Raw genomic sequence first — 14,586 nt, 5'->3', positions numbered from 1 at the left:
TATAAAGAGAAAACACATGGCTTCACTCAACCACTAACCATGAGTGGAGAAAAAGTTTTGGTGTTATCATTAATATTCTCTGAAAAAAGGCCAAGAAAGCAAAAATTCTGCCGGGGTATGTAGTTGGAGCGCCCGACAGGGCCGTAGGGAGTACTCGGTACTGGGCTGGTTCTTAAAGGGGATGTGGTCACCGCAGCAGTGACCCGGTCCGTGGCCCTGGGCGTCCAATTAAAGGAAATGGTGTATAGTGAATAAAGTCTTTAGAGTATGTTCGTGATGCCACCTTTGGTACCCAGCCAGGGTTAGCCGACGCTGCTTAAAGGGGTCCACTGGGTTCGATGGTAATGCAGCTTAGATGGTTTAGCTCCCCACAGGTGGAGTGGAGGCCCCAGGGCTACCAAGACAAGTCTTTAAGGAGTTGGAGATGTGGAGGTGCAGGAAATAATTGGAGGACACAGGGTTTGCAGTCCTTTTACCTTTTACTGGTGAATTGCAGTCCGGGACACAGGTTAGAAGTGATCTTGAAATCCGGGCAACCTGGAAGCGGTTCAGAATCCCCCTAGCCAGGTGGTGTTGGAAGCCTTCCTTTCTGCGCTGAATTCTCAGTCCCTTGCTGCCTTAAGCTTCACACAAGGTCCTCTCTCAATGTGTCCTTTTAGTTGAACAATACCCACATGGCAGGCAGCTCGAGCCTTTTTACAGGTGTCCCTTCTCTCGTGGTGACTCGGGCTCTAATCTGCTGCTGTGCCTTTGGGTGTCAGTGGTGGCCAGAAGACCTGAAATCTCCTGCCCTCCAGTCTCTGCTGTGGGACATACGATTCCCACACAGCCTCAGACTCCGGTGTCCAATTTCTTGCGCTCTAGCTTGGAAGGAGCCCAATCGCAGCAGCACTCCAGCTTCTCTCTCCTCATATACTACTTCTCCCTTCACTGTCTCACCCAATCTGACTAACTCCTCCAAGCCAGAACTTATAGGGAAGCTGCCCTGAAACCGAGTTTAGCGCTCCCCCTTCAGGCCTGGAGTCAGGAAAGTGTTGTATGCCAGTATTACCTGTTAAGTGGATCCCTTATCGCTTTCAGGCATGGCATCACCCTCTGTGAGGGAGGCAATGCCACTGTGGCATCCGGATTCCTGGGGTGCCACATAAACTTTTGAGCACAACTGTATATCCCATATACTGTATCACCCCTTGGTAAGCTCATGTAGGGACTGATTGTGAGATGTGCTGGGTTTGTTAGAATTTTATGAGATACCCAACTTACAGGATATCTTTGCCCTTGGAGGTCCCAGGTGGTAGATATTGACATCATGTTCTTTTTATCGTGATTTATCCTTACATACAGATAAAACATGAACTGTATGGCATCATCCATCTGAATGTTATTAAGTTGAAGGGGATCTGCTGGTGATGTGAGTGAATGCGTTCTGTTCGCCCTTTGCTACAATTCTGAAAATATATCTCCCATAATTGTTGGATTGATGCAAACCCCAATATTAATCAATGACCACTGGCTCTGGCTGGTCTTGGAGCTGTGCTTTGATCAGGGGAAGCTTATGCGTGGGAAGTGTACTACCCCACCTCTGTGTAAATGAATCTCAGTCTTTGTGTCTTCTTCCCAGCAAATCTCCCTGCTGTAATTACCTGGTCACTGCAAGAGGTCAACAATTTCATGGAGATGGAAGTGTCATCTCTCTATCTTACTTCCCCTGTTTTAATTAGTTTTTCTCTTCCTTAGTTATTTGCCTCATAGTTTCAATGTGACGTGGCATGTCCCCTTTCTGGAGATGTCTTATGGATTTATATTTTTCTGTATGACAATATACCTGTGGGGTATAAAATACCAAAAGCACACTGATAATGTCAACACCCCAGTACAGGTAGTGCAGTGATGTTTGCTAAGGGATATATGTCTGTTTGGGGGTTTGAATGAATTTAGAAATTTGTCCAAGGTTCAATATTGCAACGTGGTCCATTGTTTTGCCTGCTCTGCAGCGCTCTTTGTCACCCACTGTGCAGGGAACTACAGAACAATCGCCATGAGACAGCCTGTGACCGGGCTTCATAGGATATCACTAATTTGGTCTGGGAGGAAATTATATACTGAGCGGTGACTTAATCTGCTCCTCTGTGAATGAAAGCCTGAGGCTGCCGAGATGAATACACTTAATTTCCTCCCAGTAGCCGGGTTTCTAGTACAGCACTCCTCAAAAATGCCATCTTTTGGGGTCAGTATAGTGGGGTAGTTGCTGCATTTCTCCAACAAAATGCAGTAAAAAGAGATCAAAACGAATGACGTGCCCCAATAAGAACATAGAAAGCTATTGCGTGCACAGGTGTGTCCAAACTTTTGATCGGTGCCGGACATCCATTCATAGAGTATGTGTGTGTTTATCGAATGTGAATGGTAAATCAGTCGGATTGGGTCATTTATCATCCACACATTAAAGGAAAAGGCATGAGAGATAGGACAGCGGCGATATTGGTTATCACTCCCATTTTCAGAAACGGCTATAAAAAGTACGAAACTGTTGCTTGTAATATTTTATTTTAAAGGAAAGCTCTCTTAATATTTTTCAGATTTGATTTGGCAGAGTAAGCAAGCGGAAGCAGGTTTGATACAATGCATCATTACGTATTCATTGGAAAAAAAAGTTAAATGCAAATTAGGTAGAACACTGTGCACGTATTACTAACTTACACAAGAAGTTCCCTGATTGGCAGTAAAGGACGGTCAGGGATAAACGAAAATCAGACTGAGATGCCATGGAATAATAACAGAAGCCATCATTACCTGGTAAATACCTTGCAGCTCCGGTGCTACCATTCTGGTGCTTGGTCACCATGCTGCAGCCAATCATTGTCCTCAGCGGTCACACCTCTGTGACACAGTGATTGGCTGCAGCAGTCATTAATTGAGGCATTGTTGTTGCTGTAGTACAGTTAACAGGTAATTAATGCTTTCATTATTATCTCATGGCATATCCCTCCTAGTCTGGTTTTGTTGATTCCACATAACACCTCACACCCGTCACTGATACTGAAATTCATGAACACATTGTTAGGTAGGACAATATTTTTTCTTTCCTGCTTTGGTCACAACAGCACTTAAAGATTTCTCCGCAACGCCGCAGATGTTTTTCCCATAATAGATTCTGAAAAATCCCTGGAGAAGAGAAAACGTCTATTAGTATTCATGTTATTGTTAGCGTTATAGCATACCGACAGTTAAAGGGAATCTGTCAGCAGATTTTTAATATGTAATCTGAGGATCTGAATGATGTAGGGGCTGACCCTGATTCCAGTGATGTGTCTCTTACTGGGTTGTTGTTTTGTTTCCATAAAATCAGTGTTTTAAGTGGGAGAATAATACTACAGGACTAGGTATCTCGTGCCTCCTAGTCCAACCATATCCCCAGCACTGATCATCAGCTTTATACAGTGCACACAGACAGCTGCCAAACAGGGGTTATCTGGGACTTTGATTATTTTCCCTATGAGGCTAAAAACTTACCGGCAAGTAGTTGTTAACTACCTGCCTGTTCTGCCCGGTGCTGATCTTTGTTGGCTCAGAGTGGTCACGGACAGCTCCTGCTGATGATTCTGCTGCTTCATTTGACCTCATGTTAATAAAGCAGCTCTTCCTACATGGCGTCACTGCTGACATCATGCTGATTGACAACCAGCTCCCCGCAGTTAGGCAGTAGGGAGCCAGCTGTCAATAAGCAGATGCCCCAACAACAGAGGTGATTGCAAGAGAAGAAGCTGCTCTGTCAACGTAACATCACATGAAGCCGCAGAATTGGTCCGTGATCACTCTGAGCCGGCAGAGATCAGCGCCGGTCACAACAGGCAGGTAACTATCAACTACCTGGCACTACGTTCTTAGCCCATAAGGAAAAGTAAGCAAAGTCCTTGATAGCGCCTTCAACACCTTGTGAAAGTAGCCTATTATTACTAATACTTACGTTTTCTCCCCAGTTCGTCCCCCAGCTGTTTTTCATTATCCAATAAGGGACTTTAGTACCTGTATAAAAGAAAAAAAAATACATGTTTTGGGTTAAGAACATTAAAAAAAACCCTCTCAATAATGATTAAATAAAGGAGTGCAGTGATTGGAGACTTCTATTCTCCCCTCAAAGGGAAGGTCCACTTTAAGAGTAAATTGTCATAAAGAATATGGACATTTTTCTTTTTCTTTTTACTTTAGTTCAATGTCATTTCAGCTAAACATAAATAATAAATAAAAAAAATTTTGCATAAAAATACTTGTATTTACCGTAATTTAAAAAAAAATTACCCCCCAAAGGTTCATAGTGTTTTTCCACTACAATGAAACTATGAGTAAGATTCTGTTTGTTTATAAATAGACATTTCGCAGAATGACAATAGTGACTTTGTGGTCACGTTTCCTCAACACATCAGCTACAATATTTAATAGCACATACGAGTATTCTTCATTAATCCTTCTGTGCAAATACATAGTAAAGAAATGCGACACATTTTTTTTTATAACTGATTGAACTTTGAAGTAAGACATTTCATCTGGTTCTGTTAAAAATATATATTTATAATTGATTTAATTGTTTTTCTGTTCCTTGTTTTTTATGTTGCATATTGTAGTTTCACTATTTTTACTAAAAATACGAAAGTCCGGCAGCTATTTATTTTAGAGATCAATGCTTGTTTGAGAATGCCTATACTTTTATAATATTCATATGTTTATTGCACTTATGGCTCGTACATATGATTTTTTTAGTCAGAAAAGTGCTATCCATGGTTTTGACGAATAGCACTCTTAGGCTACTTTCACACTAGCGTCGTACTCGGCCCGTCGCAGTGCGTCGGGCCGACGTACCGACGCATACTGTGGAAGCACCGCACAACGGGAGCAGCGGATGCATTTTTCCAACGTATCCGCTGCCCCATTCTGAGCTGCGGGGAGGAAGGGGCGGAGTTCCGGCCGTGCATGCGCGGTCGGAAATAGCAGACACACTGCACCAAAAAACGTTACATACAACGTTTTTTGGTGCAGACTTTACTGTATGTTCCACTGGTTTTGGCATACAAAATACTGACCAAATACTGACCAAATACTTATGTGTGAACAAGCCCTTATTTAGTGGGGTGCCAGTGATGGACTAATTGCAGTTAGTAACTAGATCTACAAATTCTACATCCTTCTTCAATCACTTTGATTTTTCAAAAATCTTTTTAGCACGATTTCCATCAAGGTTCAAAACAATGAACACATTAATTCAGGTAAGTGAAGTGTTTCGCTCGCTCCGGACCTTTTTGCTACAGTGCGATGTGTATGTAATAGTAAAGTGGAAGCATGGAGGTCTCCAGTCACTCATTTCACCACTGCACAAAGTGTACAAATATCCATTTTGTGAAGGTAAGCAGCTACATAACAATTGGAGAGCACTAATGAATTTTTCAGTAATTGAGCCACAATGAAATTATTAGGAAAGCTTTAGGCCAGTTTCATAATCAGTATTTTTTTTATAAAAACATCCCTGTATTTCTGTTTGTTTTTTTCAGTTGAAATCAGAATTGGATCCAGCAAGAAGAAGTATAAAAGTCCATCCTTTTATATATTCTGGTTGTTATAAATTCAGAGACACAGGTCTCACTTGACCGTGGTCTGTCTCTATAAGGATGGCTCTAAAAGGATAATAGCAGAAATATGCCAGAAAAATAATCCACTGCTATAGATGCTTCATTATTATTACTATGCTTCGTTATTGCTATTAATCTGACAATCGATCTGCTTCATCCTCCGGTATGTCCGCTGGCTGCAACCCCAATCCCATCACCATCACCCAACTTTCCTGATCCTTCTCACCCTGTATCCGTCTGCTGTTCCTGGTTTGTCCGCTGGCTGTAACCCCAATCCCATCACCATCACCCAACTTTCCTGATCCTTCTCACCCTGTATCCGTCTGCTGTTCTTGGTATGTCCGCTGGCTGTAACCCCAATCCCATCACCATCACCCAACTTTCCTGATCTTTCTCACCCTGTATCCGTCTGCTGTTCCTGGTTTGTCCGCTGGCTGCAATCCTAATCCCTTCACCATCACCCAACTTTCCTGATCCTTCTCACCCTGTATCCGTCTGCTGTTCCTGGTTTGTCCGCTGGCTGCAATCCTAATCCCTTCACCATCACCCAACTTTCCTGATTCTTCTCACCCTGTATCCGTCTGCTATTCCTGGTATGTCCGCTGGCTGCTATTACTGTTTTTTTTTTTTTTTCTTTATGTTTTTCCCCTGCATGTTTTCTCACCTTAATTCCTTGACGCCAACACACAGTTGGCTTTATCTTTCCATTTTGATTTATTTCCCCTTGCATTTTCCCTTCTGACTTCTAATTAATCCCCTCCTGTGTCTGAGACCAGTCTTCCTGCTGCCCCTCCCTCCTGATCACACCTGGCCTATTTCATGTGTGACTAACCACTGTTATTAAATGTACTAAACTTCTTTCCCTTTCCACCATACTTATTCTCATCATGCTGACATACGCTCTAACAGTTTTAGCTCCATTACTCCTCCCTCTCCTTCGCTATCACCAAACCCCAGCGCCCTCTAAGCAAGTAATAATCTCTCCTTCCCTCCTGCCTCCCCACCTGACCTCCTCTGCTGACCTGCTCCTCAACCTCAGATCTCTCCTAATAAAACACAAAACAAGCCGCCCACTCTCCTTCTCCCACCTGCTCTGCCTCTCTCTGCTTCTCGTCACTGCTGGCAACATATCTCTCAATCCTGGACCCCCACAGCTCATACCTCCCATTACTATCCCCTCCTATCGCTCCCAACCCAATATAAACACCCGAAATCTTGGCCACCTCAAATCCGTGCCCATGACGCCCACCCCCTTTTACCATCTCTCTGGATCACTATGGAATGCCCGCTCCATCTGCAATAAGCTCCACGTGATTCATGACCTCTTTACCTCTCGTAATCTTTCCTTTCTGGGCATCACCGAAACATGGCTGACACCCTTTGACACAGCCTCTCCTGCTGCACTATGTTACAGTGGCCTCCACTTCACCCACACTCCTTGCCCTGGCAACCAACATGGTGGGGGAGTGGGCTTTCTCCTTTCTTCCAACTGTACCTTTAACCCAATCCCACCTCTACCCTTCCTTATCCTCCCCTCTTTTGAAGTCTGCTCTGTCCGCATCTACTCTCCCTCCAACCTCCAAGTGGCCATCATATACCGACCTCCGGGCCCGACCACTGCCTTTATTGACCAATTCTCCACCTGGCTCCTTCACTTTCTGTCTGCTAACATTCCCACCATCATCATGGGTGACTTCAACATCCCCATTGACAACCACCAGTCAGCAGCCTCCAAACTCCTGTCCCTTACTTCATCTTTTGGACTTACTCAGTGGTCCTCCACAGCCACCCACACAGATGGACATACATTAGACCTGGTCTTCACCCGTCTCTGCTCCCTATCTAACTTCACAACCTCCCTTCTTCCTCTATCTGACCACCATCTACTAACTTTTTCATCCCTGTCCTCATCTGTCACCCATGTACAGCAACATGCGCACCCCCGCAGAAACCTCGCACACCCTGACACCCACACGCTCTCTGACTCTATCCTACCACTAGCATCCATATCCTCACTCCAGGACACACACTGCCACTAGTTTCTACAATGCCACTCTTGCATCAGCCATCGACTCGGTCACCCCTGTCATGCATAGCAGAGTGCGACAAATAAATAGACAACCCTGGCACCAGGGCCGGCTCCAGGTTTTTAAGGGCCCTGGGCGAAAGAGTCTCAGTGGGCCCCCACTTTAACACATACCACGATTCATGATCGCATATAACACAGCCGTGTAGTATATAACACAGCCCACGTAGTATATAACACAGCCACTTAGCATATAACACAGCCATGTAGTATATAGCACAGCCCACGTAGCATATAACAGCCCATATAGTATATAGCACAGCCACATATTTTATAGCACAGACCACGTAGTATATAACACTGCCCACGTAGTATATAGAACAGCCATGTAGTATATGATATAAGATAATAGGAAAACAAAAGGAGCAAACTGATTAAATCTAAAAAATATCGTGTCATTTTATTATGTCATAGAAAAGGTAAAATATCATAACAATATATAGAACACCATAAACAATGCAGATTGCTATGAACCCCACCCACACCTATCCCCACCCCACATATACATTTAAATCCCTACAAAAATAAATAGATAAAGGTCCTAGGACCGTAACTCAGGGAAAAACAGTGCATCCAAACATGGGCATGAAGATAGCAGCATGCATAGACCGGATGGCCAGGAATATAGTTAAACCCGTCTATCTACAACTGAAGTGCAATAGTGCGGAGCAAGCGGTGCAGTGCTTACCAGCAGATGAGTGGGAACAAGAGGGGGGTGGATGGAGGGTATAGTACAGCCCACGTAGCATATAACAGCCCATATAGTATATAGCAAGCACAGCCACATAGTATATAACACGGCCCACGTAGTATATAGAACAGCCATGTAGTATATAGCACAGCCCATGTAGCATATAACAGCCCATATAGTATATAGCACAGCCACATAGTATATAACACGGCCCACGTAGTATATAGAACAGCCATGTAGTATATAGCACAGACATGTAGTATACAGCACAGCTCCACTCCCCCCAAGAATGGCCCCATAGTCCAGCACTCACTGTTATAGTTACAAAAAAAAAAACACTCCTCACCTCTCAACGTGCCCGCACTGCTCCCTGCTCCGATCCCGGCGGCTGCCGCTGCACTGCCTGACACACAGCGAGTGCGCGATGACCTCATCGAGCAGCGGCAGTTTGAGGCAGAGTGGGGAATGATTTGAGAGGGAGCGTCAGGTGACGCTCTCTCCTCCATCATTTGCTTTGAACTTTACCGGCAGACGCCGGTATAGTTCAATGCAGCAGCGGGGAAGTTGGCGCTGGCTGCGTGATGTGCCGCTAGCTGAGGGCCCCTTGGGGAGTGGGGGCCCTAGGCAGCTGCCTGCCCCTAATGCCGGCCCTGAATGGGCCCCCCTGTCTCGCCAGGGCCCCAGCACTTGCCCGGGTGCTGACGCCGACCCTGCCTGGCACAACAACATCACGAAAAAGCTTCGGCAATTATCCAGAATTGGAGAACGGCGTTGGAAGAAAACGCATTCGCGAGATGATTTCACTGGACTCAAACAAGCAACACTGGCATTCAAATCAGCTCTCACCTCTGCTAAACAGGCCTATTTTACATCCCTCATATCTTCTTTATCCCACAACCCCAAACAGTTGTTCAACACTTTTAACTCCATCCTCCGCCAACCACTGCCCCCTCTGAGTTCCCTAATCGTTGACGAGGACTTTGCCATGCTCTTCAAAAATAAGATAGACCAAACAAGGCAAGTCTTTGTTGCCATACCACCACAACCCCTTTGTATACCAGACCAATGCCCTAACACCATAACTTCACTCTCCAAATCACACCTCACCACTTGTGCACTTGACCCCATCCCACCTCCTCCCCAAGCTCACCACCACACTAATCCCATCCTTAACCCATCTCTTCAACCTATCACTAACTTCTGGTACCTTCCTGTTGTGAATTCTGCTTTTGAGCTCCCTCTGGTGGTAGTAGATGGTAATGCAGTTGTTCCTGGGCTGCAGTCTTGGACAGGTGTATCTGCTAATTGCAGTTCTGACTGGGGTATTTAGGCTTGCAGGACTCATTAGTCCTTGCCAGTTGTCAATGTTTTTTGGGATATGATGGATCTCTGTCTGGCTTCTCCTGCTTGGCAGCCATTTCAGCAAAGATAAGTGTCTGTTTCTTTTTCTGTGGCACACAGGCTGTGATATCTTCCGGACTTATATTGATAAGTTCTTGATTGTATATTTGGACGATATTTTGATTTTTTCCGATGATTGGGAGTCTCATGTGGAACAGGTCAGGATGGTATTTCAGATCCTTCGTGACAATGCCCTGTTTGTGAAAGGGTCTAAGTGTCTCTTTGGGGTGCAGAAGGTCTCTTTTTTGGGCTTTTTTTTTCTCCCTTATCTATAGAGATGGATCCGGTTAAGGTTCAGGCCATTCATGATTGGATTTAGCCCACATCTGTGAAGAGCCTTCAGAAATTTTTGGGTTTTGCAAATTTTTATCGCCGTTTCATTGCTAATTTTTCCAGCGTGGTTAAACCCTTGACCGATTTGACGAAGAAAGTCGCGGATGTGGCGAGTTGGTCCTCTGTGGCTGTCTCTGCCTTTCAGGAGCTTAAACGTCGATTTACTTCTGCTCCGGTGTTGCGCCAACCGGATGTTTCTCTTCCGTTTCAGGTTGAGGTTGACGCTTCTGAGATTGGGGCAGGGGCCGTTTTGTCTCAGAGGGATCCTGTTGGTTTCTTAATGAAACCGTGTGCGTTCTTTTCCCGTAACTTTTCGCCTGCTCAACGCAATTATGATGTCGGCAATCGGGAGTTGTTGGCTATGAAGTGGGCATTTGAGGAGTGGCGACATTGATTTGAGGGAGCTAAGCACCGTATTGTGGTCTTGACTGATCATAAGAATTTTATTTACCTCGAGTCTGCTAAACGGCTGAATCCTAGACAGGCTCGATGGTCCTTGTTTTTTTCCCCATTTTGATTTTGTGGTCTCGTACCTTCCGGGTTCTAAGAATATTAAGGCTGATGCCCTCTCTAGGAGTTTTTTGCCTGATTCTCCTCAGGTCTTAGAACCGGTCGGTATTTTGAAAGAAGGGGTGGTCCTTTCTGCCATTTCCCCTGATTTACGACGGGTTCTTCAGGAATTTCAAGCTGATAAACCTGACCGCTGTCCTGTGGGGAAATTGTTTGTTCCTGATAGATGGACTAGTAGAGTGATTTCTGAAGTTCGCTTTTCCGTGTTGGCTGGTCATCCTGGCATTTTTGGTACCAGAGACTTGGTTAGTAGGTCCTTTTGGTGGCCTTCTTTGTCGCGTGATGTGTGTTCTTTTGTGCAGTCCTGTGGGACTTGTGCGCGGGCCAAGCCTTGTTGTTCCCGTGCTAGTGGGTTGCTTTTGCCATTGCCAGTCCCTGAGAGGCCCTGGATGCATATTTCTATGGATTTTATTTCTGATCTTCCGGTTTCCCAGAGGATGTCGTCTGGGTTGTTTGTGACAGGTTCTCTAAGATGGTTCATTTGGTGCCTTTGCCTAAATTGCCTTCCTCTTCGGATTTAGTTCCGTTGTTTTTTCAGCATGTGGTCCGTTTGCATGGTATTCCGGAGAATATTGTGTCCTACAGAGGTTCCCAGTTTGTTTCTAGGTTTTGGCGGGCCTTTTGTGCTAGGCTGGGCATTGATTTGTCTTTTTCTTCTGCGTTCCATCCTCAGACAAATGGTCAGACCGAGCGAACTAATCAGACTTTGGAGACGTATTTGAGATGCTTTGTGTCTGCTGATCAGGATGATTGGGTGGCTTTCTTGCCATTGGCCGAGTTTGCCCTTAATAATCGAGCTAGTTCGGCTACCTTGGTTTTGCCTTTCTTTTGTAATTTTTGGTTTTCATCCTCGTTTTTTTTCTGGGCAGGTTGAGCCTCCTGACTGTCCTAGTGTGGATTCTGTGGTGGACAGGTTGCAGCAGATTTGGGCTCATGTGGTGGACAATTTGGTGTTGTCTCAGGAGGAGGCTCAACGTTTTGCTATTCGTCGTCGGTGTGTTGGTTCCCGGCTTCGGGTTGGGGATCTGGTCTGGTTGTCTTCCCGTCATGTTCCTACGAAGGTTTCTTCTCCTAAGTTTAAGCCTCAGTTTATTGGTCCTTATAGGATTTCTGAGATTATTAATCCGGTGTCTTTTCGACTGGCGCTTCCGGCCTCTTTTGCTATCCATAATGTCTTCCATAGATCTTTATTGCGGAAATATGTGGAGCCCGTTGTTCCCTCTGTTGATCCTCTGGCCCCTGTGTTGGTTGATGGGGAGATGGAATATGTTGTTGAGAAGATTTTGGATTCCCATTTTTCGAGGCGGAAGCTTCAGTACCTTGTCAAATGGAAGGGTTATGGCCAGGAGGATAATTCTTGGGGTTTTGCCTCTGATGTCCATGCTGCTGATTTGGTTTGTGCCTTTCATCTGGCTCATCCTGATCGACCTGGGGGCTCTGATGAGGGTTCGGTGACCCCTCCTCAAGGGGGGTACTGTTGTGAATTCTACTTTTGAGCTCCCTCTGGTGGTAGAAGATGGTAATGCAGTTGTTCCTGGGCTGCAGTCTTGGACAGGTGTATCTGCTAATTGCAGTTCTGACTGGGGTATTTAGGCTTGCAGGACTCATTAGTCCTTGCCAGTTGTCAATGTTTTTTGGGATATGATGGATCTCTGTCTGGCTTCTCCTGCTTGGCAGCCATTTCAGCAAAGATAAGTGTCTGTTTCTTTTTCTGTGGCACACAGGCTGTGTGCTTGTTTTTTTATTGTATTCCTGCTCTGAATGTAGAATTCGCTGGAGTTGCAGATATACGCTCCCACGTCTTTAGTTAGATGGAGGAAGTTTTTGTATATTCTGCTGTGGATATTTTTGAAGGGTTTTAAAACTGACCGCACAGAACTCTGTCCTATCCTGTCTTATTTTAGCTAGAGTGGCCTCTTGTGCTAAATCCTGTTTTTCTGCCTGTGTATGTTTTTTCCTCTCCGACTCACCGCCAATATTTGTGGGGGGCAGTCTATCCTTTGGGGTTCTGCTCTGAGGCAAGACAGTTTTCCTATTTCCATCTTTAGGGGTATCTAGTCCTCCGGCTGTGACGAGGTGTCCAGGATTCGTTAGGTACACTCCACGGCTACTTCTAGTTGCGGTGTTAAGATCAGGATTTGCGGTCAGTATAGTGACCACCTACTCCAGTGAAAGTTTTCATGCTGCTCCAAGGTCACCGGATCATAACACCTTCCCCTCTGCTTTCAAACATGCCACAATCGAACCTATCCTCAAAAAACCATCCCTTGACCCATGTCCAGCTATCGCCCCATATCTTTGCTCCCATTTGCTTCCAAACTTCTTGAGCAGCACATCCGTGCTGAACTTTCCTCTCACTCTGCATCTAACTCTCTCTTCGACAACCTACAATCTGGCTTCCGTCCCCACCATTCCACTGAGACTGCCCTGACCAAAATTACTAATGACTTACAGCCAAAGCTAACAGACAATTCTCTATACTCCTCCTTCTAGACCTGTCCTCTGCCTTCGACACAGTTGAACACTGTCTCCAACAGAACCTCTGTTCCTTTGGTGTCAAAGACTTTGCCCTATCTTGGATCTCCTCATACCTTTTCAACCGCACATTTAGCGTTTCCTACTCCCATACTACCTTTTCATCTCGCCCCCTCACTGTTGGTGTCCCTCAAGGCTTTTTCCTAGGACCCTTACTCTTCTCTATCTATACACTCGACCTGGGACAACTCATAAGGTCTTATGGCTTCCAGTACCATCTATATGCTGATGACACTCAGATCTACCTCTCTGGCCCAGATGTCACCTCTCTGCTCTCCAGAATCCCAGAGTGTCTATCAGCCATATCCTCCTTCTTTTCCTCTCGCTTCCTCAAGCTTAATGTGGACAAATCTGAACTAATTATCTTTCCTCCATTTCACATATATTCCCTACCTGATCTAGCTATCAAAATAAATGAAATCACACTTTCCCCGTCCCCAAAATCCGCTGCCTCGGAGTAACCCTTGACTCTGCCCTGTCCTTCAAACCGCACATCCAAGCTCTCGCCACCTTCTGTCGCCTCCAGCTCAAAAATATTTCCAGAATCCGTCCTTACCGCAACCCTCATTCTACCAAAATGCTTGTGCATGCCCTAATCATCTCCCGCCTCGACTACTGCAACATCCTCCTTTGTGGCCTACCTTCTAACACTCTCGCACCCCTCCAGTCCATCCTTAACTCTGCTGCCCGACTAATTAATCTCTCTCCTCGCTACACTCCTGCTTCCCCTCTTTGCAAATCCCTTCACTGGCTCCCAATTTCCCAGCGTATCCAGTTTAAACTACTAACACTGACCTACAAAGCCATCCATAACCTTTCTCCTCCGTATATTTACACACTTATCTCTCAATATCTTCCCTCACGTAATCTCTGGTCCTCCCAAGACCACCTCTTCTGCACGCTTATTCGCTCCTCACCCAATCGCCTCCAAGACTTCTCCCGAATATCCCCCATCCTCTGGAATTCTGTGATCCAACACGTCCGGTTATCCACCACATTTGGATCCTTCAAAAGAAACCTAAAAACCCACCTCTTCAAGAAAGCTTACAACCTGTAAAGACCACACAGCCACCTCAACACCATCGGAGCTACTGCAACCCCTGACCTACTGTCTCCTTCCCCATAATCCTGTAGAATGTAAGCCGCAAGGGCAGGGTCCTCTCCCCTCTGTATCAGTCTGTGATTGTTAGTTTGTTTACTGTAAGTGATATTTGTATTTTCATGTAACCCCTTCTCATGTACAGCACCATGGAATTAATGGTGCTATATAAATAAATAAATAACAATAATATTCTGTTGTTTGTGAATCCACTTCTGTCCTTGGCTCAAATTAGGTAACTAGAATAACA

At 45.3% G+C, this 14,586-nt stretch overlaps 1 protein-coding gene across 1 annotated transcript in view; it reads right to left on the bottom strand.

The window, feature by feature from the left end:
* Positions 1-2,528: 2,528 nt before the first annotated feature.
* Positions 2,529-14,586, bottom strand: part of LOC138649863 (cathepsin W-like) — a 50,198-nt gene continuing 38,140 nt past the window's right edge. The window contains exons 10-11 of the mRNA XM_069740584.1: positions 3,968-4,026; positions 2,529-3,165 (exon numbers count right to left, since the gene is read on the bottom strand). Coding sequence (XP_069596685.1) covers positions 3,061-3,165; positions 3,968-4,026 — 164 coding nt within the window. The 3' untranslated portion in view covers positions 2,529-3,060. The remainder of the gene's footprint in view (positions 3,166-3,967; positions 4,027-14,586) is intronic.

The sequence above is a fragment of the Ranitomeya imitator genome, chromosome 9, assembly GCF_032444005.1.
Source record: "Ranitomeya imitator isolate aRanImi1 chromosome 9, aRanImi1.pri, whole genome shotgun sequence".
In the NCBI taxonomy this organism is placed as follows: Eukaryota; Metazoa; Chordata; class Amphibia; order Anura; family Dendrobatidae; genus Ranitomeya; species Ranitomeya imitator.
The sequence above is the reverse complement of the archived record's forward strand: the minus strand, read 5'-3'. Positions and strand labels throughout refer to the sequence as shown.